General features: G+C 46.4%; 13 protein-coding genes across 13 annotated transcripts; 6 read left to right on the forward strand and 7 right to left on the reverse strand.

Moving 5' to 3' along the window:
• Positions 1-1,980: 1,980 nt before the first annotated feature.
• On the reverse strand, positions 1,981-3,904 carry PGRI_045300 (uncharacterized protein; the record flags this gene model as incomplete). Its single annotated transcript, XM_040792243.1, has 4 exons — positions 1,981-2,155; positions 2,205-3,208; positions 3,265-3,442; positions 3,495-3,904. 4 exons carry the CDS (start codon positions 3,902-3,904, stop codon positions 1,981-1,983), a joined length of 1,767 nt encoding a protein of 588 aa, XP_040647956.1.
• A 409-nt stretch (positions 3,905-4,313) lies between these two features.
• On the forward strand, positions 4,314-5,966 carry PGRI_045310 (putative C2H2 finger domain protein; the record flags this gene model as incomplete). Its single annotated transcript, XM_040792244.1, has 2 exons — positions 4,314-4,423; positions 4,481-5,966. 2 exons carry the CDS (start codon positions 4,314-4,316, stop codon positions 5,964-5,966), a joined length of 1,596 nt encoding a protein of 531 aa, XP_040647957.1.
• A 149-nt stretch (positions 5,967-6,115) lies between these two features.
• PGRI_045320 (uncharacterized protein) lies at positions 6,116-7,828 on the reverse strand (the record flags this gene model as incomplete). The annotated part of the gene is made up of 1 exon (XM_040792245.1): positions 6,116-7,828. The coding sequence occupies one exon, from the start codon at positions 7,826-7,828 to the stop codon at positions 6,116-6,118; it is 1,713 nt and encodes a 570-aa protein (XP_040647958.1).
• Positions 7,829-8,493: 665 nt separating this feature from the next.
• Positions 8,494-9,951, forward strand: PGRI_045330 (cysteine protease ATG4; the record flags this gene model as incomplete). Its single annotated transcript, XM_040792246.1, has 4 exons — positions 8,494-8,632; positions 8,692-8,867; positions 9,256-9,530; positions 9,579-9,951. The coding sequence occupies 4 exons, from the start codon at positions 8,494-8,496 to the stop codon at positions 9,949-9,951; spliced, it is 963 nt and encodes a 320-aa protein (XP_040647959.1).
• A 354-nt stretch (positions 9,952-10,305) lies between these two features.
• PGRI_045340 (histone H2B family protein) lies at positions 10,306-10,884 on the reverse strand (the record flags this gene model as incomplete). Its single annotated transcript, XM_040792247.1, has 3 exons — positions 10,306-10,484; positions 10,568-10,639; positions 10,710-10,884. 3 exons carry the CDS (start codon positions 10,882-10,884, stop codon positions 10,306-10,308), a joined length of 426 nt encoding a protein of 141 aa, XP_040647960.1.
• A 585-nt stretch (positions 10,885-11,469) lies between these two features.
• On the forward strand, positions 11,470-11,990 carry PGRI_045350 (histone H2A; the record flags this gene model as incomplete). Its single annotated transcript, XM_040792248.1, has 3 exons — positions 11,470-11,522; positions 11,588-11,880; positions 11,938-11,990. 3 exons carry the CDS (start codon positions 11,470-11,472, stop codon positions 11,988-11,990), a joined length of 399 nt encoding a protein of 132 aa, XP_040647961.1.
• A 499-nt stretch (positions 11,991-12,489) lies between these two features.
• On the reverse strand, positions 12,490-12,946 carry PGRI_045360 (NADH dehydrogenase [ubiquinone] 1 beta subcomplex subunit 9; the record flags this gene model as incomplete). The annotated part of the gene is made up of 4 exons (XM_040792249.1): positions 12,490-12,515; positions 12,575-12,695; positions 12,744-12,876; positions 12,927-12,946. 4 exons carry the CDS (start codon positions 12,944-12,946, stop codon positions 12,490-12,492), a joined length of 300 nt encoding a protein of 99 aa, XP_040647962.1.
• A 452-nt stretch (positions 12,947-13,398) lies between these two features.
• Positions 13,399-15,329, forward strand: PGRI_045370 (uncharacterized protein; the record flags this gene model as incomplete). Its single annotated transcript, XM_040792250.1, has 11 exons — positions 13,399-13,568; positions 13,620-13,678; positions 13,730-13,801; positions 13,856-13,911; positions 13,982-14,314; positions 14,371-14,763; positions 14,824-14,883; positions 14,937-14,991; positions 15,043-15,110; positions 15,163-15,234; positions 15,285-15,329. 11 exons carry the CDS (start codon positions 13,399-13,401, stop codon positions 15,327-15,329), a joined length of 1,383 nt encoding a protein of 460 aa, XP_040647963.1.
• A 318-nt stretch (positions 15,330-15,647) lies between these two features.
• PGRI_045380 (uncharacterized protein) lies at positions 15,648-16,422 on the reverse strand (the record flags this gene model as incomplete). The annotated part of the gene is made up of 2 exons (XM_040792251.1): positions 15,648-16,231; positions 16,281-16,422. 2 exons carry the CDS (start codon positions 16,420-16,422, stop codon positions 15,648-15,650), a joined length of 726 nt encoding a protein of 241 aa, XP_040647964.1.
• Positions 16,423-16,878: 456 nt separating this feature from the next.
• On the forward strand, positions 16,879-17,674 carry PGRI_045390 (protein-L-isoaspartate O-methyltransferase; the record flags this gene model as incomplete). The annotated part of the gene is made up of 2 exons (XM_040792252.1): positions 16,879-17,025; positions 17,075-17,674. The coding sequence occupies 2 exons, from the start codon at positions 16,879-16,881 to the stop codon at positions 17,672-17,674; spliced, it is 747 nt and encodes a 248-aa protein (XP_040647965.1).
• A 166-nt stretch (positions 17,675-17,840) lies between these two features.
• PGRI_045400 (DnaJ and TPR domain protein) lies at positions 17,841-19,427 on the reverse strand (the record flags this gene model as incomplete). The annotated part of the gene is made up of 2 exons (XM_040792253.1): positions 17,841-18,410; positions 18,459-19,427. The coding sequence occupies 2 exons, from the start codon at positions 19,425-19,427 to the stop codon at positions 17,841-17,843; spliced, it is 1,539 nt and encodes a 512-aa protein (XP_040647966.1).
• Positions 19,428-19,689: 262 nt separating this feature from the next.
• On the forward strand, positions 19,690-21,031 carry PGRI_045410 (putative mitochondrial translation release factor (RF-1); the record flags this gene model as incomplete). The annotated part of the gene is made up of 3 exons (XM_040792254.1): positions 19,690-19,756; positions 19,807-19,979; positions 20,030-21,031. 3 exons carry the CDS (start codon positions 19,690-19,692, stop codon positions 21,029-21,031), a joined length of 1,242 nt encoding a protein of 413 aa, XP_040647967.1.
• Positions 21,032-21,083: 52 nt separating this feature from the next.
• Positions 21,084-22,375, reverse strand: PGRI_045420 (putative mitochondrial tricarboxylate transporter (Ctp); the record flags this gene model as incomplete). Its single annotated transcript, XM_040792255.1, has 9 exons — positions 21,084-21,141; positions 21,189-21,338; positions 21,393-21,428; positions 21,478-21,735; positions 21,784-21,931; positions 21,980-22,111; positions 22,160-22,180; positions 22,233-22,287; positions 22,343-22,375. 9 exons carry the CDS (start codon positions 22,373-22,375, stop codon positions 21,084-21,086), a joined length of 891 nt encoding a protein of 296 aa, XP_040647968.1.
• Positions 22,376-22,421: the final 46 nt, after the last annotated feature.

Below are 22,421 nucleotides of genomic sequence, written 5' to 3' on the forward strand. Positions count from 1 at the left end.
TTACTAAAAGTACTTATTAACTCCTTTTTTCTTCTATTTCTTCCCTAGTATCTATAAGATAGAAGTTAGATTCTAGGGGGCCGGTTTCTTAGGGTTTTTAGTATACCTTATCTTTCTAAGAAGAAATAGGGAAAGATAGTTACTATCTTATAGACTTCTAATCCGTTTATAGTAATTTAGGTCCGCTAGATCGAGGTTAGGATAGGACGAGAGGGTTTTTATATTACTATTATCCCTTTTCGGGTCTTTTATAACACTATTCTCGTGCCTCCCTAGGCTAATCGTAGAAGATAGTCTATACTAATATGCTACTAGATATGATTCAGAGAAAGATCGTATGGTTTGTGTAGACTAGGTATGCTAATAGCTAAATACTACAGAATACGGGGGCTAAAGTGCCCTATGTGTGCAAGTACGGACCTACTTGGGTCCGTACGGGTCCACGTAGGCGCCATTAGTGCAGATTATGTCACAGAAAGACTTCTGGGATCACAATATCTTAGTATTACTTTAGTTATATTCTTTAGTTTAAAGGAGAGAAAGGAATCGCTTATATTTATAGTTACTAAGCGCTTACTAATATATATATCTAGCTTATAATATCGGTTAGATTCTTACTTAAGGGGTTACTAACTTCTTATAAAATTAAAGCGACTAATATAGTAGGACTCGATAATAATATAATTAAACAAAGAGTTATAGGCTAACTAGGCTTATAACTATTAAATAAAGGTAGACGAAAGATAACTTAATACTAGTACGTACTATATATAGTACTAGAGTAAAAAGTAAAATAAGTGTGTGTTTTAAAGAGTGTGAAGCGCTCGCTATTTAACCCCTGGGTTGCTGACAAATCGAGTCCGGCAAGTGGGTGGTCTAAATAACACAGGTGGTTCCTGTATGCAAGAAGTGAATTATAAAAGAATGTATGTAATGAGGGTAATTCCGGCCGATAACTTAAAATTCAAAAATTTGAATATATATATATTCAGCAAAGTAGTACAATATCAAAACTAAAATATATATAAGCAAAAAAGTATTTTATACTACTAAAAAAGTCCCTTCAAAAATGCCAAGACCTGACTTTTATGAATTTTATGAATCTTTATGCAAAAATGGGTTCAAATGATTGGGTTTAACCCATTGGGTTTTGGGTCGGAGGGTTCTGCCGAAGTCTAGTTATACTAGTACGGATATCTAAGGATATCCGCAGTCTACCTATATTACCTATCCTACTACTCGCTAGATAGATTTATTAGTATTTAGGGGTTAAATAACGAGTGTTTCACACTCTTTGTAATATACACTTATTTTACTATGTGATCTATACCGTGCATAGTAAGCCCTTAGTATCAAGTCATCTTCAGCACGTTCTCATTCTGCACTAAGTATCTACCCACTGCCTATTTTCCCACTAAAACTGACTAACTTTGAACCCTATTCTCTCAATAAATTTATACTGTAATAATCTTTCTAATAATTTCCAACAAAGGATCATTATTAAATTAGTAAAATATCTCTTTCCGAATAGTCCGATATATATGGCTGTTGAGTGACAAGTAGTTGAAATTTAGAGGTTAAGATGAATTGTCATTATATATAGCGGGGGCTAGTGGCTCCTATACTAAACTGGCGATCAGAACCTCTACCATAACTTTAAAAATTGGCCACACTATGAAAAATATTTACGGATATAATCCTATAATATATTACATTGGGCTTCCAATTATGAATAAGATCAATAAACAAATAAAAATAGGTTACAGTATAAATTCATCGATAGAATAGGCTCCAAGCTTGGTCACTTTTGGTGGGAAAATGGGCAGTGGGTAGATACTTAGTAGCAGGGTCTGTATATTGCAGAGCGAAGCGAAGCAATAATGATGTTAAATATGATAGATAGATAACAATATTTGCTATATAAGTTACACGTATTCGAATAATATTGTTGAGGTTCAAATAGTATATCTCTTATGTAGACTAATCATCCGGGTATTCATCCTTCATGTTACTAACAAACATCCGCTTCCCCTCATCCCACCGCTTGAAATGCTTACCCGCAATGGCAGTCAAGCTACTCGGCAATTCCGTGAAGCGAGGCAGAATTATTCCAATATTTTCCTCGGCCACATACCGGACACTTCGATCCGCCACACTATGCATCGTTAGCCATTAACTGTGAAGAGGACATGAGAACCACGCACAGCACATGATAGAAGCTTTGGTGCCTGCCAGCATCTAATCGATCAATGCCCATTCTCCTCATCCATTGTTCGCCCGCGCCACACTCCGAGTCCCAACCAGTAATGATGGCCTCGTAATGATAGCGACGATGGCGGAAGACCTGGCCCACCTTGTATCGTATATTCGCATTTCCACCGGTTCGCCTGCGAACCTGCTTTGGGATCTCATCCACAGCCCTCATCACATGAAGGCTCTCCAGTATGTGTTCATGCTCGAACAGCCCATGAAACAGAGGAGCGATGTACTGCTCAACTAGAAATATATCAGAAGGAAAGTCTGTAGCGAACAGTTCCATGAGCCATGGCAACTGATGACGTAGATCCATTGGCCTCGAATCGCCGGACAGTAGCATCACAGACCAGAGTGCTGCGTACTTTGCGCTCACAACATCTATCGAGGTGGCACGCAAGGTCGGATTTTGTGGTTCGACACGAATCGAGTTTAATATGTTCTTACCACAGCGCAAGATAACGCCCGAAGTCGATGCCTCACCCAAAGTTGCGGTCTGGTCCACATCGGACATGCCCAGAAATGTTAATTGGCTGCGCAGGGTTGAGACAGGAGTCTCTCTTGCACCCCGAAATGGGTCCAAATAAAGGGGCTCGCCTGGCTCTATCCCACCCAAAGCATTTCCATTCATGTCGGAGCCCAGCGGGGGGGTGATGATCACATGCACGTGAAATGGGAATCCACAGGGACGGGCGTTCAGGCCCACCCCCTGGGCAACAAAGCAATATATCGCCGCTGATACCAACGGTAGGGAGTTATGCTCCGAGCCCTTTAGAGCTAACCCTAAAAAGTTGTGCTCCAAAGAATGGTATTCCCGCTCTGGATTGATCCCCGTGAGACCGTTCAACCCTAACCAGGATGCTACAGCTAGTGCCTTCTCACGAGGTGTGAAGATGGAAAGATCCGGGTGAGAGACAAGAAAGCGGTCGAGGACCTTGCCCAGAGACTCTCGTATCTAGACCAAAGTCAGACATGGATTTTGTCGAGGGGTTACACTAGAATAACACCTACTTCATTCAAGTCACCAGTTCCACTCTCGGGTATAAAGAGATCAAAGCAGGCCAAGGCTCGGTCGAGCGATACGGGTTCTCCGCGTTTGAGTTTCGCCCATTCAGGTATGGCAATGCTTCGGTGCAGGCAAGTCAAGAGCGCGTGGGCATAGTACCTTTTGTAGTTGGCACAAGGCACTCTGGTCAATTCGAAGGGAACACATGCCAACTTGCATAGAAGTAGTAGCCCACCTTCTGGCCAAATAATCCTCCCCAGACTCTATCAGGCTATATCGTAGAAGAGTATCCTTTGCATCATATCCCATATTGATGACAAGGCGAAACTTCTCGATCCGGCCGATCTGGCTACCAAGAATACTACCAAGAAGCTGAGTGACAGATCGATCAACCTGATACTTGAAGACAAAGAGCGCTTTCCAATCGGTTGAATTGACTGGACATGCAAGCTTCCGGGGTAAATCATGTCGCCCATCCCAGAACTTGTAATGCGACTGGCAATGGTTGCGCCATAGTAAGCGTTCATTTGTGACGTTTCGAAATCGACTGTTGGTCTGTTCCACGGCAGCGCAGGATTGAGGAGTAGAATAACATAGAATAGAATGCAGGATCTCGTCTGGAAGATGAATTAAAGACCGAACCATGCCTGAAGGTTGGAATATTGACGGGAGGGAAAGAGACAATTAGAACGGAAGAACAGTTTTACATTCCTCAAATAAGAAAATCAGATTTTTCTTAAAAAAAAGGCAAAGATCAAAAGATGTTGAAGAGTGAAAACTGGAAAACTGGAAAATAGCTCCGAGGCAAGATGTTCCTCCCCGCCTTTCTTATCTATCGAATGTGCCAAGCCTTGAACTTCATTGGCAATGTTTTTTTTTTCTCTCTTCTCTTCTATTTGTAGACACTTATAGACACCCCCGTTCTATCGTCCCAATTTACCTGAGATATTTGAAAATGAATCATTAAAAGGTTGCTTCAAAATAAATTATTGCGGTATTCGCCATTCTCCACCATTACTCTCTCTCTCTCTCTCTCTCTCTCTCTTAACACGCCATGGGCCAATTTCATTCCAGCCAGGCAAGCTCCGGTTCTTCAGAACAATCAAACCAGAAGACCGATTATTATGAGCTGCTTGGTGTAACACGTGGTGCAACAGATGAGGAGTAAGTTTATATGAAAATGTTGGTTGGTAGACAACTAAAACTTGCCCGACCTCTCAGGATCAAAAAAGCATATCGAAAAAAAGCTCTTGTATTGCACCCAGATCGAAATTATGGGAATGTTGACGAGGCTACCAAGCTGTTTGCTGAAATCCAATCCGCCTATGAAGTACTCGCAGATCCCCAGGAACGAGCATGGTACGACTCCCATAGCGATGCATTCTTAGGGACAAACGGAAATACCGATGATCAGCACTCGTATAATGTTCGAATCACAACAGCCGAAGATGTCCTCAAACTCTTTTCGAAGTTCAGTCCTCGAATGGAGTTCTCTGACTCTCCAACCGGATTTTTTGGTGGTTTACGTGAGCAATTCGAACAGCTCGCACTAGAAGAAAGATTAGCCTGTCAGTGGGAGGATCAAGATCCCATTGAATATCCATCATTCGGGTCTAGTAATGATGATTTTGAGAACGTTGTACGGCCCTTCTATGCTGCGTGGACTGGGTTCTCCACCCAAAAGAAGTTCGCATGGAAAGATGCTCATCGTTATTCTGAGGCGCCTGATCGTCGGGTGCGACGAATGATGGAAAAGGAGAACAAACGTCTCCGGGAGGAAGGCATCCGAGAATTCAACGATGCTGTCAGGTCCCTCGTGGCTTTTGTCAAAAAGCGTGACCCACGGTATAAAGCCAATGCCCCGAGTGAGGCACAACGCCAGGAAACTCTCCGCCAGTCTGTGGCTGCACAAGCTGCAAGATCGCGAGCTGTGAATCAAGCCAAGATGCGGGATCATGTACTCCCCGAGTGGGCCCAATCAGAAGAACCAGTGGCAGCCGACGAGGATGAGAGCGAAGAGAGCGAAGTCGAGAGTTTTGAATGTGTTGTATGCCACAAATATTTCAAAAGCCAGAAACAATTTGAGGCACACGAACGTAGCAAAAAGCATTTGAAGGCAGTCAAACAGCTATGCTGGGAGATGCGAATGCAGAACGACGAATTGGATTTGGAGTCCGCTGATGACTCGAGTACCAATGCAACTACAACTAACCCTCTTGAGGTTGATGACGGGGAGGATGAGGTCTATGCTACTTCACAGGACGATGTGCGATTAGATGTCTTGAAGAGCCACGACACTGATGCTGAGGATCAAGGAAGTTCGCATGACCTTGAAGAAACAACCAAGCTCTCCGAGCCAAACTCCCCAACTACTTCGCACAATGACGATGACGATTATGCCTCCAGGGAATATGTCGAGACGAGGCTCCGCACCGAGTTGAATTCTTTATCTATGGGCGCCGGATACTCTGGTATACCTGCTCACCCGTCTTCGGACCTCGCCGAGCAGTCACCAACTCTCAAAATGGGCAAAGCCAAGCAGAAACGGGCGAAAAAGGCCGCGAAGCAAGCGGATCAACCAGGGTTTATATGTGCAAACTGCCAGGCCCCATTCACGTCCAAGTCTAAATTATTCAATCATATTAGAGACCTTGGCCACGCACAACCCGTAACGGGGTCTGTTGCTAGGAAGGGGAGGAAACACTAGAAATACATCCACGAGGCCCATTTACCGTTCGGAAAAATCAAAAGATGAAAAGATATATCAGGTCCATCAAGTCTTACATTTTTATCTTCAGTTTAACAAGGCATATGCCGAGTGGGAAATATTCCCCTTCTTAACATAAACCCAAACATCTAACCTAACCCAGCCCGCGAGTTCTTCACGACCTGCGCGACAGGCTGCAGAATTCCCTTGTTGTCGGCGGCACCCAGAGCAGTACCGGTACTCCATCCCATCTTCTCCAGCATAGCCCGCCCTCGGTTTTCAGCTCCGATTTCAGGAGCTGAGGCACCAACCACATCGCCATCCATATATGAAGCTGCACCGGACTTTCCACGCCTGGGTTGGGAGAATTTCTGCACCTCCGTACCCCATGATTTGAACAACCGACGGTTGAACTTCCTCCCGGATAAGAGCTCATCAACGTTAGATATAGTCTTGGACGTGTATCGCGGAGTGCGCGTGGTCTTATTGAGAACCGGGAAGCGAGAAAGCCCATGGCCGCGTGACTGTGATTTCAGATTCAGCGCATTGGCCAATTCATGTATCAGCTTTCTGCGTTGCTTGGTCATGGGCGGCAAGGACAAGCTGCATGAGTTAGCTGTGTCGATGAGAATGAGCAGATAAATAACGAACCTATTTTTAGCGGACATGAGGAATGAGCGAAGCTCAGTCATAAATTCCTCCATGTTCATTTCCTTGGGGTACTTGACCTTGAGGTCCGGATTGCCTGCTTTTCTGCCCAGTAGTCCTTGCGCCCGGAGCTCTTCCCGCTCCATCTTTCGCAGTCTCTTTTTGGTTCGGTCGTTCTGCCAAGCCTCCTGTAGCTCGATCTCGAATTCACTATCGGATAGTACTGGGTCGGGAACGGACTTCTTGCCCTTGGATTTTTTCCGTAGACTTGGCCGGTCAAAGTCCATTATATCAAACCCGAAATATGGGTCAGACTCAAGGGCATCCGCAAGTGCCGATGCCGATGGAAATCCATGACGGGAACCTTTCTTGGTATATTGAGAATATCCGTTCGCCAGGTGGTCGAGCAGCACGAAATCTTCAAGGTTGTCGTCATCTGATCCTGAGACCACCATGTCGCCCTCGTCATCTTCGCTTGATGTTGAAAGTGATTCATGTCCGGTGTCAATTTGCATTTGAGCTAGTGATCTTGGTGATTCGATTTTGGAGCCTGTGGGGCTCAAAGGCGAAAGATCTAGTTGACTTGCGGCTTTTTCAACGTCAATGCCACCTTCTAGGTCAACCTTTGCACCGGATGTCACTTCCTCGTGGTAGTCATTGTCGATGTTGGCGATATAGTCGGCTAGTGGGTCGGTCTCCTCTAATAGTGGCCAATCTGGTCTCTCTAGGTCGGATTCGGGGTGGCCTGTGGGGGTAGCGGCTGGCGAAGGGTCCCGGAGCGCAGAGTCTAACGTTGTGTGTGGTTTCTGCATGGATGCAGCAGTGGTTGTCTGTACGATTTCTTGAATCTCGTTCTGATTGGTTTCAATGAGAATGGGTTTTGTATTCCTCCTGCCGGTGAACACAACTTCGTCTTCACTCGAGTCATCTATATCTGATAATTTCGATCGCAGTACTGGGTCCGGGTGTTCGGTGTGAATAGCTCCTTGTCCCTTTGAATCGAAGAAGAATGGAAGCTCAATATCGGCCTTTTTGTCCGGTATATGGTCGGTTTTTGGTTCCTCCCGATCCGTGTCCAATTTTGTTTGATCCTTGTCTGGTTCTAGAGTTGGTTCCAAGCTCCCTGCGCTCACAAATTGAACCGCTTTGTGACGAAGGCTGCTGCCTGCCCATGATCGCTGATGGGTTTCGGTATTCCGAGCTTCTTGCTGCATAGTAAACTGGTGTAGGGACGGGTCTTTTTTTTTATATGTGTTAGTCTTCATCTCGGAATAATAAGAGCACATTAATTACCTCTGCCCGAGGGGGCCCTGTTACGGGCCTTGAATTTTCCATGGCGGGCCATGGGTGAATCTGATATGTTGATGGGAAAAAAGAAGTGAACTGGGGGGCAATTTGCCTTTGGGTCAGGTCAGGGCGGTGACGGACATTCTATAAAAGGTAACAAATATAATATACATACTCTTTGTTGTTGTTGTTGTTTTTCTTTTTTTAAAAAAATTTCAGATTCAGACTTTATGGATGAAAGATATGAAAGATATCAATGTAGTTTTTAATAGTATTTAGTGTAGACTCATTAAGTGGCACATTCTAGTCGGTGACGTCTTGGCTCGTGACTGAAAGTCTTCCCCCTCATCGAATATTCGACTTGACTAGAGCTTTGTTATTCAAATCTCCATTCCTTTTGTTTGGGGTTTTCCTCTTGTCTTTTTATTGTCTGGTTTGATTACTTGTTTCTAAATCACCCGAGTTGATTTTGTTGGGTTTTTAGGGTTGGATGGATATATATATGTTGATGCAACATATATATCTCTCTAATCAACCCCAACCGTGAATCATTCACACCCAGCAGATCAACAGCAGGAAACCAGAACCAGTCATGACCGTCGACATGGAAAAGTGCAAACGCATAGTACAATACTTCTGGGACCCAGAACCCAGAAATGATGTACCCGCGGCATCGATATCGTGTCTGGGCAGGGAGTATGCCCCCCCGCAACCACCCAGTGACCAGGCCAGTGAGTTTTCCTCGAGTGAACACATAGCTCCAATATTTCACGCCTAACATTACATACAGTCAATAGCCCACACAGCCCGCCAAGACAGTTGGATGATAGCACATTGAATAACACAGCATGGCCAAAGGCATTTATCTCCGATTTTGGATCGAGGATCTGGATCACATACCGATCAAATTTCATACCGATTCCACGAACAATGACACCAGAAGCAACATCCTCAATGACTCTTGGGGTACGTCTGAGAAGTCAGCTGATGGACCCCCAGGGCTTTACATCAGATACTGGGTGGGGCTGCATGATTAGATCTGGACAAAGCCTTTTGGCAAATACATTTTCAGTTCTATTACTAGGACGAGGTGAGAGATGCATCCAACCCAAGGCTGAAAACACTACAAAAGAAGGCAAAACAAAAATAAAACCCAAAAACCCACAGCTAATCATATATACTAGACTGGCGCCGAGGGGAGAAAGTGGAGGAAGAGTCGAAGCTAATATCAATGTTCGCCGATCACCCGGATGCTCCTTTCTCCATCCATCGATTTGTCAATCGTGGCGCAGAATCATGTGGGAAATACCCAGGCGAATGGTTCGGACCTTCAGCAACCGCTAAATGTATCCAGTGTGTGCCACCAAAACCCAAGTCACAGAGCGATACTGATTATAACAGGCTACTTTCAACCGAAAGCGAGACCCCCCAACTTAGGGTCTATGTAACTAATGACACCTCGGATGTTTATGAAGACAAATTTGCACACGTGGCCCACGACAGATCAGGTCGAATTCAACCAACACTCATCTTGATTGGGACTAGGTTGGGGATCGACAATGTCACCCCAGCGTACTGGGACGGGCTACGAGCTGCGCTAACGTATCCTCAATCCGTTGGCATTGCAGGGTAGGTCCAGGTATCTGTTTAACATGATGAGCTCGCTAATTAAAACAGCGGACGCCCATCGGCATCGCATTACTTCGTGGGGGCTCAAGACTGCCACCTCTTTTTCCTTGATCCGCATACCACCCGACCTGCAACATCATACCGACCGAATGGGCTTTACACCCAAGAGGAACTCGATAGCTACTATACCTGCCGACTGCGGAGAATCCATATCAAGGATATGGATCCCAGCATGCTCGTTGGATTTCTCATCAAGGATGAAGATGATTGGGCTGACTGGAAAGAACGAATTCAATCCACGCCTGGACAGCCCATTGTGCACATCTTCCCTAGCCAGCATCAGTCAGATCATGGTCATGGCCGGGCAGAGGCTCTGGATGAAGTTGAGGTGCTGGACGATTCAGACGAGACGGAGATATAGACTAGGAGATGTCGGTGGTATTTCTAGCTTGCACGTTGGGGATTTTTTTTTTAAAGAAAAACCAGGAAAGAGAAATAGAATCATGATGCAATGCAATCAAGCATTTGGAATTTCGCGTTCTAGTAGGGGAGGCCAATCCATGCCTGCCCCAGACCCGAGTTATGTTACACCGCATTCACGTATCGAGTGGTAACCATTCAAAAAAAAATCACCCATCGGGAAAAGAAAATTCAAGCCATCCCATGACGCATTAGAAACCCGCAAAACACCCATAACCGACCACCTCAGAGCCCATAACAGATCAAGAGGCAGTAAAAACAAAAGCAAGCTGGAAAGAAAACGTAAAGAAGCCACTTATTTGGCGGAAGAAGAGTACTTGGTCACAGCCTTGGTGCCCTCAGAGACGGCATGCTTGGCCAGCTCACCGGGGAGGATGAGACGCACAGAAGTCTGGATCTCCCGGGAGGAGATAGTGGACTTCTTGTTGTAAGCAGCCAGCTTGGAGGCCTCGGTAGCGACGCGCTCGAAGATGTCTGGAAATGAAAGTCAGAATACATGACGTGATAAACGCGTAAACGCGTGGTTTTGCGAAAAAGAAAAGAAAAGAAAAACATACCGTTGACGAAGGAGTTCAGGATGGACATGGCACGAGTAGAGATACCGGTGTCGGGGTGGACCTGCTTGAGGACTGGAAATAAAGTCAGTATGGACGCGTTTCCCCTTCTCATGGTTTATGTTGCGTTCAGGAATCAACTCACCCTTGTAGATGTAAGAAGAGTAAGTCTCCTTGCGAGTCTTTCCGCGCTTCTTCTTCTCGCCAGTGGCAGCGGTGGCAGTCTTCTTGCCAGCCTCCTTCTTCTCAGCAGGGGCCTTGCCGCCAACGGGGGCCTTGCCACCGGTGGAGGGCTTCTTCTCAGCGGCCTTTGGGGGCATTTTGAATGTGATTTAGAAAGTTGAGGGGAAGAAAAAGAGTTGAAGTTTAAAGAGTAAAGATGGATGAAGCGTGCGGGTGGGAAATAGAGATGGAATGTGGAAGGGGAAGTTAGAGAGACGCGGTGACGAGGGGAGAGACCGTCTTTATACTCGTGTTCCAAAGGGCAGTTGATCCTGGAGGGGGTGAAAAGGAGGCAGAATTTCAATACAGTAACAACTTGGTATGATCTGTATGATTAAACTGACATTGACGCGTCTTAAGGTGAGAAAGGTGGGGTAGAACTACGCTCAGCTGACTGTTTGGTATAGTAATGGATTTAAATTACAAGACTATTCCCGAAGCGGAATGCCTGATCTGATTGATCATTGGCTGCAACATCTAAGCGAGACCGTGATCTGGAGGACCATTGATGCTGCCCCAACGTCACCCTCACCGCGTCCTTATAAAGGTCATCTGCTTCCACACGCTCTCCCACCTGCTCTTGCGACTTTACACCATAACTTCAGCTCTCAATCTTCAAACTTCTCTTTTATTTCACTAAAACTTCCCCCATTTCCCCTCCCCTCCATCAAAAATCTATCAAAATGACTGGCGGAAAGTCCGGCGGCAAGGCTAGCGGTAGCAAGAACGCGCAGTCGTAAGTTGTTTACATTTCGCGTCTTTTATAATGTATACATTTCATACTGACATCAATATCTTCAGCCGTTCCTCCAAGGCTGGTTTGGCCTTCCCCGTTGGCCGTGTCCACCGTCTGCTCCGCAAGGGCAACTACGCTCAGCGTGTCGGTGCCGGTGCACCTGTTTACCTCGCTGCCGTCCTTGAGTACCTCGCTGCCGAGATTCTCGAGTTGGCTGGAAACGCCGCTCGCGACAACAAGAAGACCCGTATCATTCCCCGTCACCTCCAGCTTGCCATCCGCAACGATGAGGAGCTGAACAAGCTCCTGGGTCACGTCACCATTGCCCAGGGTGGTGTTCTCCCCAACATTCACCAGAGTACGTTTACAACCCCATCGACCCTCTATCTCTGCATGTACTAACATGGATCCCCAGACCTTCTTCCCAAGAAGACTCCCAAGGCCGGCAAGGGCAGCCAGGAGCTGTAAGGGTTCTATCTTTTTTCGCGGGTTGTTTGTTTTCTTTTCCGGCGCGGATTGGTTCTTTGACACGATAATGGGGTTATGGGACGGGCACGTTATGGCTCTGCGTTTTCTCTTTTTTTTCCATCAATTTCCTGGTTGTACATTATGTCTACGGACATGGAATGATACCGACGACCTTAACTTGCTTGAGGGATTTCAACTTTCGGATACTAGCTCTGGGCATGAGCCCAAATCAATGAAAACTCCAGGTCTTTCAAGTGTTAAAAATCTACCGGATTGCCTTTCGTACTTCACGTATGCATTGTACATATATATATATATATATATATATATATGGTATTATTGATGTGGCTTATGTATTGTACATGAACGAAATTGTAGATTTTTGATTCTACCTTTTGGGTACTCTACATCTGTGGGGAAAGGCGCATACTTCATGTTGCATATTTCATGGTTGTAATTGGTCCAATCCTCATATTGTGTTTTGCGATATTGATTTGACTTAGTGTGCACCAGGGGGTTGAGCATCTGTATTGTTTGATGGTCAGTGGAAAGTCGAGGTTGGATATATGAGGATGTGAGCATACATGGCAGAATTCGGGCCGGTAGGTTACGCTCCCATTTGTTGCCGCCGGGCGCAGTAGGTGCCCGGTATGGGTCAGGGTGCTTCCAGGTCTCCAAGAGCTTCTCTGTCTCGCGCAGTAAAACCTGTAGCATGTGTTAGGTTTATCGAACATGGATTTTAGTTTCGCATACCTGTTGCTGGCGAGGATCGCGAACGTCCCTGTTGGCTTCGAAAAGGGATCGGATATAAACTGCTTGTCCGCGCCAGACCTGTCGGTGGACGGCCCAGTCAAGGGACAGTTTCAGGGAGCGCCGGTAGAGCGACCTGCAATATATCAGTGAACAGTCCCCCTAGGGGAACACTACACTACTCACTTAACAGCGTAGGTGGACATTGTGCTCAAGTTTTGTCCCGGGTCCAATTCCGGCCAGATAAAAGAGGAAAAGAAAATCAGAGAAAGAAAACGTGTTTAATACACAGGTCTGTCAAACAGAAATGACAACCTCTGGAGATTGTTAGGGTTCCTGGTGGACAATGATTTGGGGTTGAGGGTTTCAATGTCGTCAGGTTGACTATTCTGGGCTTCCTAATTCGTTCGGCATAAAATTGCTCAAATGGTCATAACGACGTTCCGTAGCGAAATCTGCTTAAATGGTCTCTCCAACTTGCCGTAGTGTAAGAAGAATAGTCCGCCTCTGCCGGAAAGGTGCCCGGTTTACCTTAGGACCCGATCCAATCCGAGCTTGATCTTTCTTTGCTTCCTCTAATTTTTAGAGTTGGAAGCTTTTTCTCTTATCTATTTGTTTCGGCTTTTTCTCAGCTGAATAAATTTTGCTTTAATTCATCATGGCTTCTCGAATCTCTATTGCGCGCCTGTCGGGCCAGCGCTTCTCGGCTGTGGCCAGGACCACTCCTCGGGCATCAAGCCAGTTCCGCAATGTCAAGGGATTGTCTACCCTCACGCGGAAGACTTCGGCTCGTTCAGCTTCAGGCTTGTTGCAGGTCTCTTCTTCCGGGTAAGTATCTATGTCATTACCATCCGTCGCAATTTTGGCTCATACAACTAGCATCAATGTCTCGCGACTCAACCTTGCTCCTCTGGGAGGTCACCAACTCCGTACCTATGGTAAATGCTTTTCAAAAGCAGTCTTGTTAGTCAATTACTAATATTGCTTAGCCGACTCCATCATTAAGGTCCCCAGCATGGCTGAGTCGATCACAGAGGGTACCCTCAAGCAGTTCTCAAAACGTATGGTGCTTTAGCCGTGGTTGAACATTTGAACATTTACTCATTCTGGTATAGAGGTTGGCGATTTCGTCGAGCGTGACGAGGAAATTGCGACAATCGAAACAGACAAGGTAAATACCAGTTTTGTCCCGTTTTGCCCCCACCCTTTAGTACTGTTGACTAACATAAGTTTTCTGTTAGATTGACGTTTCGGTGAATGCCTCGGAGTCTGGTACCATCAAGGAGTTCCTCGTGAACGAGGAAGATACCGTTACTGTCGGCCAGGATCTCGTCAGGATCGAGCTTGGCGCCGCTCCCGAAGGCGGAAAGAAGGACGAGGGTGCTGAGAAGCCCAAGGAGCCCGAACCCAAGGAGCCCGAGCCTAAGAAGGATGCTTCGCCCGCCCCCGCCGAGACCCAGAAGCCCAAAGAGCCTGAACCTAAGAAGGCTGCGCCCCCTAAGGAGGCTCCTAAGACGGAGTCCAAGCCTCAAGCCGCTGAACAGCCAGCTCTTGGTGGCCGCGAGGAACGCCGGGTATGTTGACGGCTAATACCTCTTTGTACTTGACTTTAAATCTAATCTTGATCTAGGTCAAAATGAACCGTATGCGTCTGCGTATTGCAGAGCGCCTGAAGCAGTCCCAGAACACCGCCGCATCTCTTACAACGTTCAACGAGGTCGACATGTCTTCGCTGATGGAGTTCCGGAAACTGTACAAGGATGATGTCCTCAAGAAGACCGGTGTGAAGCTTGGTTTCATGAGCGCCTTCTCCCGTGCTTGTGTGCTTGCCATGAAGGATATCCCTGCTGTCAACGCTTCCATTGAGGGCCCTAACGGTGGTGATACCATTGTCTACCGCGACTACGTTGACATCAGCGTTGCAGTCGCCACGGAGAAGGGACTTGTGACTCCTGTTGTTCGTAACACCGAAGGCAAAGATCTGGTTGGAATCGAGAAGGCCATTGCCGATCTCGGAAAGAAGGTGAGCAGTTTTTTTTTTTTCTTTTTCTGAGGGGATATTCAGTTTACTGACCTATAATAGGCTCGTGACAACAAGTTGACTATTGAAGACATGGCCGGTGGTACTTTCACTATCAGCAACGTACGTTTCCTATCTTTGTGTTTCAAGAATAACACGGCTAACTTAAAACTCAGGGTGGTGTCTTTGGCTCGCTGATGGGCACACCAATCATCAACGTTCCTCAAACAGGTCAGTTCTCACATATTATTTGCGAGGGGCTTTAAATCTAATTTTGTTTAGCTGTCTTGGGTCTCCACGCCATTAAGGACAAGCCTGTCGCTGTGAACGGCAAGGTTGAAATCCGTCCCGTACGTACAGGCAATCTAATAACTTTTTTCTTCGGTTTACTGATATTTCTAGATGATGTATCTGGCTCTCACCTATGATCACCGTCTCTTGGATGGTCGCGAAGCTGTTACTTTCCTTGTCAAGGTATGTCTATCTTCTCGTCCGCCTGAATCATACACTAATCCCATTCGCAGGTCAAGGAATACATTGAGGACCCCCGGCGCATGCTGCTTGGTTAAGTGACATGAGTGTTTTGCCACGCGCCTTTTATCTGTGTTCTCGTACCTAGAGCGGCCTTGCGCCCTTTGTAAATTATTATGTTCCAAGATATGTTCCAAGATATAAATGCCATGTCAAGGACAGGTCTTGTGGACTTTCCCATTATCCTATATGTTGCTTTTAATCTTTATATCAGCTGAAAATAGATTAAGATTGAATCAATGTGGTATTGCGTTTCATGACAACTCCATGGACCTGGGCCCTCACGCGCTCGGCTTAGCATCACACATAGGAGCAGATAGCAGGACATTCTCTTGGTTGGGGGGGGTTGAGTACTATTACGATCCACAATACTCTAGGATCTGTCGTGTCTCCTCCCGGGTCAAACCTTCCAGCTGACCATACTCCAGCTGAAGAAGAAGGGGCACATCTAGGATATCCATGAAGTCTTCGAAAAAATCAACAAAACGATCCTGTAGGGCTTCGGGTGGAAATGTTTTATCAAGCTCCTCTCGGCTCATTGAATCCGCGGTACCAAATGGGGGTGGTACATGCTCCAGGAACATAATACGGCTGACCTCCCACCATATATCGAGTTCACCGTCGTTGGTTCTCCAGTTGCAGAGTCTCTGGAGCTGGTCTGGAAAGTGTTCTTGTTCTTCTAGCATTGCATGGACCATGAAGTGGGCGCCAAGGTCGAACCAACGTCTCCGGGATACGATTTCAACTGTGGAGTGACAGAGGTCCATGAACTGAACTGCGATGTCAGAGAGGGGCACAAAGTGAACGAGGTCACGATCTTTAGGAGGGTCCCAGTGGAGAAATAGATTGGACAGGTAGAAGATGCGCAATTTAAGATCCAGGTCCCAGGGCAGGGGGCCTTCAAGGTGATGACCAAGAACCAACCGGTGTAATTCTTGAGCTGTAAGTCAGTATGAATAATCCTTTACTTAGGGAGTTCTAGTGCTTACGTTCAACAGAAATTGCAAACCATTCAATGTCCTCATTTGGTCCATTCTGGATCGCTTCTAGGATCCTGCTAACACATAGACAGACCATGTAGTCGAGGATCAACAGATCCACAGTGACTCGAGTGGCAGGATTTTGATCCATTTTGATGTCAACGAGGGGAAGGAATATCAGATGAAAGGTATGTGAGTGAACTTGGATAGTTCCATGATGCCCTTGGTAATACAGTTGTTTCCCACGACGATTGTGTTTATGCGCTTAATCGGCGATGATTAGTCGGCGATGTGCAGGGACCGGGGACAATATCCACGGGTGTTTTGATATTGATTCACGTGACTTTTCATTACATTCGCTTTGGAATTAAACTGCTGTTGTTGTTGTTTTTTTTTTTTTTTTTTCTTTCTTTATAATATAATATAGAAATAATTATAATTAATTAAGGGATAGTTAGATATTGATATAGACTAACTAGAAGGTATAGATATGTATAGAAGTAGGACTTAGGTGTGAATGCGGATATCATGGCGTCATTTATATAATCACAAATATGTAAGTTACATACTATGTAATTTGAACTCTTTTTCCTTTCCAACAACTCCCATGTTCAATCTCATCAAATCAAACCTCAATAAACGGGCTATGACAATGGCGTGGTATTGCTCTGGATCTACCAACACTGAGTTGATTGAGAACTTATTTAAGGCTGGACTAATCCAGAACGAGCGTGTGAAAGATGCCATGATCGGAGTGAGTATAATATGAATATATCTAAGAAATGTCCTAATATGACCAAAAGGTTGATCGAGCACATTATGCTCCATCACGGGCATATTCAGATTCACCTCAGCCCATTGGATATGGAGCCACCATATCAGCACCTCATATGCATGGTCATGCATGTGAGTATCTGATTAATTATCTCAAACCAGGTGCTCGAGTGTTGGATATTGGATCGGGTTCAGGATATTTGACACATGTTCTTGCCAATCTCGTGACCGATTCCAACACTCAAGGACAGGTAATTGGCATTGACCATATCTCCGAGTTGACAGACTTGGCTCGCACCAATATGAACAAGTCCAAGAAAGGTAGTGAACTCCAAGCTTCTACAACTGTCAAGTTTATCACCGGTGATGGACGTCTTGGATGGAAAGAAGGTGCACCCTACGACGCCATCCATGTTGGTGCTGCGGCCGATCAACTTCACCCGACTCTGGTGGACCAACTGCGTGCTCCTGGAAGACTTTTTATTCCAGTGGAATCAGAAGATGAGAGTGAAAATCTCAACGGTGGCCAGTATATCTGGGTGGTGGATAAAAGGGAAGATGGATCTATCCACAAAGAGAAGGTCTTCCAAGTGAGCTATGTGCCCTTGACAGATGCTCCACGAGGATGAGATACTTCATTTTGTTCTATGTCTCTTTTACCTCAATTCAATTCAATTCAATCCAATCCAATTCAATTAAAAAAAAGGAATGAGTTCATATGTCTAAATTTATTCCTCATTGAATTCCCAAATACATCGACTCCATCGACTCCCAACACCTGGTATGTTCCACATTCTAGCGGAATCCACCAGGAAATTTGAAATTCCCTTGGAATTGTGGACCACCCTGTTGGAAGAAGAATTGTTGACCACCGAATGGGCTGCCTTGGAATGGATTGCCCCGTTGCTGCGATTCAGGATCATTGGGATCATCGCCATTATCAAACCGTGTCCGGAGCTCGGAGTCAGATAGAACCTCGTAGGCTTCATTGATGGCCGCCATCTTCTTCTCTGCGTCTTCCTTACTTACACCCTGGGAGTGGGCCTTATCAGGGTGATGTTGCTTCACTAGCTGGCGATACGCGCGCTTAATCGTCCGATCATCTGCATCACGACTAATACCCAGAACCTTGTAGTAATCTTTCTGCTTGGAACGCTTCAGTAGGGTCTGAGCCTTTTGGTGGAGGGTTTGCGCCTCCTGAGAACTGGGATGGTGTTCTTTGACCGATTCGAGCGTACGTATGGCATCTTCAAATCGATCCTCATCCAGAGCGGTTTGAGCCTGATACAGGAGACCGGCAAGCGAGTGAGGGACGAGCTGGAGAGCTTCGGCGCAATAAGGACCAGCCTTTTTAATCATGCGCATCTATGTATGTCAGTGACAGAAACCAAATCCTGCGATGTGGGTACTCACTTCACGGTAAGCCTCGCAGGTTTTCTCGACTAGGAACGTGTAAAGATTATTGGGTGCCAGGCGATGAATATGTTTAGCCTGCCGTGCTTCTTCAACATCGCCCTTAATGTCTGCAATCAGCCCATTGGATTCGCTATCGCCGACCATGAGATTTGCTGCATTGCTGAATTTGCGTGCGCCTAGGGCAGTATGCAATTTTTCTAGCTGCTTGGCAAGCTTCCGCTCACGTCGATAGAGACGGTTGCACGGTTTTGAGTCGGGGTCAGCATGCAGACATTTACGGATTTGAGCAAGGCCACGGTCACTGTCCCCTAGAGAGTAGAATAGCATAGACGACATTTGTAGGTGAGGCTCGACCAAGTTCGGGGACATTTGCAAGACATGTGCCAAATCACTGAGCCCTTCTTCCGTTTCGCCCTTTTCGAAGTGACAATGAGCTCGAGCCTGCCGTAGAGGCAGTGCTGTATTTGCCTTTAAGATGGCCACATTTGCCTCCGAGACACACGTCTCCCAGTCGCCCTGCTTTTCAGCATTGAGAGCCAAAGTGGCCGCATCGCGTGCAGCTTCTAATTCCTTGTAGTCATCCGTCGACTTCTTCCCGGCCCGCTCGAGATCCTCCAAGGCCTCCTGCCAATGCGCAGAGCGTGCCTTTAAGCGAGATCGTTGTAAAAGAGCGCCCTCGAAGTCTGGCTTGAGTTCTAGAACTCGATCAAAGTCACTCGAGGCTTGTGAGTTTTTACCGATAGACAGATAAGCCGCGCCCCGCTGGAAGATAGTGATATAGTTGGTTGGATCGCGCGAGACGGCGGCGTCGAAGTATACCACGGCATCTCGGGGTGAGCCTTGCGCGAGGTGGGCTTTGGCAGAAGATATCAATTCAGATAGAGGTGTGTCTGAGGGAATTTCAAGGGCATATCCAGCTGAGAAACAAGCCAGAAAGGCCGTGAGTGATTCCAAGGAAACAAGCATTTTGGTTATGCGCAATACAGTAATGTAGTAAAGGTGTAAATGAGTACAGTATTAATCTCCCTAGGAGTGTAAGAGGAAGGGCATAATCCAAAAAGAAAACCCTTTAGAATAGAAAAGTAGAAAAGTGTTAAGAGCAAAGAACAAACAAGTGGAAGTCGAAAGTTGAGAGTATACTCCGTGGCCTTTACATTGTTTTACCGTCATGTGACATGGAATTGTCAATCGCCTTCACTCCCAAAATTTTGGTCCTTAACTGACAAGTATGCTCGTCAAGTCAATATGTCGTATCTTGCCTAGAGGTTTGAAATTGTCGCGAGGTATACATACTGGTAAGACCCCATCTTTGATTACATTCTGATCAATTGCTAAATTTACGAAGTATCCGATTCTGCCTTATCCCCAGCTCTTTTAACCAGAGCCCGCCTACTTGCAGCTGAACATACAAAGCTTTCAGAACGTCTGGGAGAGTCCTTTGACGCAAAAACTGCCAAGCGAGCTGGGGAATTGGCACCGATAGCAAATATCTTGAAAGAATGGGTCAATGTCAATGATGTATGCGCGCCTCGGAGTCTTTGTATCGAAGCCCTACTAATTCGGCGTAGTCTATTGTCGAGCTCAAATCCTTATTAACGGATCCAAGTACCGATGCCGAACTACGGTCTTTGGCAACGGAAGACCTTGAAAGTAGTCGCGATGCCTTGCCAACAATATCAGATCGATTGAAGAAGGCTCTCATTCCACGACATCCATTTGCAGACCTTCCTTGTTTGCTCGAAATCCGACCCGGTGCAGGTGGAGATGAAGCAGGCTTGTTCGCCTTTGAGATGTTACGGATGTATGTTGCCTTTTGCTCCCGAAGGGGCCTTCGCCCAACAGTTTTGAAGCAGGACACAGAGGTCGGACCGTCCGATGACCGTCTTAGTGAAGCGGTCATTGAAATTGAAGCCAATGGTGCATATGATATATTACGGACTGAATCGGGAGTACATAGGGTGCAGAGAGTACCTGCAACCGAGACCAAGGGTCGCACCCATACCAGCGCCGTCAGCGTAATGGTCTTGCCGAGTTTCCCAGAGGACGGCAGTGAGGTGGATAACGCCCTGAATTTTGAAGATCCAAACAGCGATTACTACATTGACCCGCAAGAGGTGCGGGTTGAAAAGATGAGGGCTGGAGGTGCTGGTGGACAACACGTCAACAAAACCGAATCCGCCATTCGATTGACTCATATCCCCACGCATACCGTCGTCTCCATGCAAGATGAACGGTCCCAGCAGGCCAATCGGAGAAAGGCGTGGCAGATGCTACGGGCAAAGTTGGCCGAAGCCCGGCAAGAAGCCCGTGAACAAGAACTTATGCAGCTCAGACGAGGTATACTGGGTGGTGTGGCTAAAATGGGTCGAGGTGATAAAATTCGAACCTACAATTTTGGTCAAAGTCGCTGCACCGACCATCGCACAGGCATCACAATCCACAATCTGGATAGTATTCTTGATGGTGGTGATGGTTTGGAGACTGTGATGGAAAGTGTGCGGACCTGGATGGCTGATAGTGAAGTTGAGGCTATGGTGGCCGAGGATATGGCAAAAGCAAAGAGTAAATAGCAGATTATTTTGTACAAAGATACCATGTATTCTATTAAAGGCCAAATCTATTCTACAAATACTTTCGCTCCGGATCCAACAGGTCCAGTCCATCCATAGCCTTTTCATACCTATCCAACTGTTAGCAACTTTCATATAACTTGGGTTGATCACAAACATGGTGAACACAATTCCTCCACTCATAATCAATCTCGCAAGTCGTGGCATGGCGCCAGACCACAAAGTGAAGACACCTTCATCCTTGACAATTCTTGTTGCGCAAATGATGCTGTTCTTGTAATGCTTGCTGGCCTCGAGTGATTGCATTCTGATATAGTTAGTACCTCATATATAATAATATTAGTGTCGTGGGCGTATTAACCTTGTCTTGACCGTGTCTAAAGGTTGGGTCACATAACTGATTCATGTTAGTTTCTTTCCATCGTCTTCAGAGATCTAAGTCTTACACAGTGATGAGACCTGCGATTCCACCAATTCCAAAGGTAGCCGCAGTGCCCAACTTTTCGCCTGGCGCCGTGTAGCCCTCTGCAAACTGCTTCAATGTTGTGTAGGCTGTGAATCGGGTCGCCGAGTTGGCAGCCTGTCTTGCCGTAGTGGGCACAAAGCCTTGGAAGAAGCCCTTAACACCTCTTTCCTTAAAAATAAGCTTGCTACCGTGCAAGAAGCCACGCATCCGAGGGTTGGCAGACTTCCGATCGTCGATCCTATAGTTTGATTAGTAGAGCCAGCCAGTAAGAGGACGGGAAACTTACAATTGGGTCTTGATGCTTTCAAAGGGGGTGACGGCGAAAAGAGACTCGGTGAATCCAGCACCGAACCCAGCAACGACCGTCCTTGGTCCCGAGATCTTGCCGTTCTCATCCTGGAGAACCGATTTAATGGCATCGAATGCGACAAATCCTAGTAGGTATCAACGGTAGTCCAGACAGTCGCGGGAGGTAGACGCACGAATTCCAGCCTTCAGCGAGTTTCCGATAATCAGTGTTGTACATCCTGCATACCACTGGCTCCCGAACGGTGGCCATGGTAGCTTTTGGCCATGGGTAAGTTGGCGATTGAGTTGAGTCCGGGTCTTCGCAACTGTATAGCATTAGCACCAATTGCCGCAAGACATTCAAAAGATCATACATTCGGCCGGGTATGTGATCGCTGTAGTATACGGGTTAGCTAGTAGCCTGGTAGGGGTCATTGAGCTCTTTACCGATCTCCACGGCTCCGGCAGTGGAACCCGCAAGAATGGAGCGAAGGGCACTGGGCTATGTATTGGGTGAGCTTGAAGTAAAATATATAATATTTGACTCGAGAATATACCTTTGCCTTTTGATCCTTATTCACCGTCGCCATTGTTGGGGTTGGAGGAATGGTAGTCGCCGAACGTCGGAGATCCCCA

Source organism: Penicillium griseofulvum (assembly GCF_001561935.1).
Source record: "Penicillium griseofulvum strain PG3 chromosome Unknown contig_82, whole genome shotgun sequence".
NCBI classification, from domain to species: Eukaryota; Fungi; Ascomycota; class Eurotiomycetes; order Eurotiales; family Aspergillaceae; genus Penicillium; species Penicillium griseofulvum.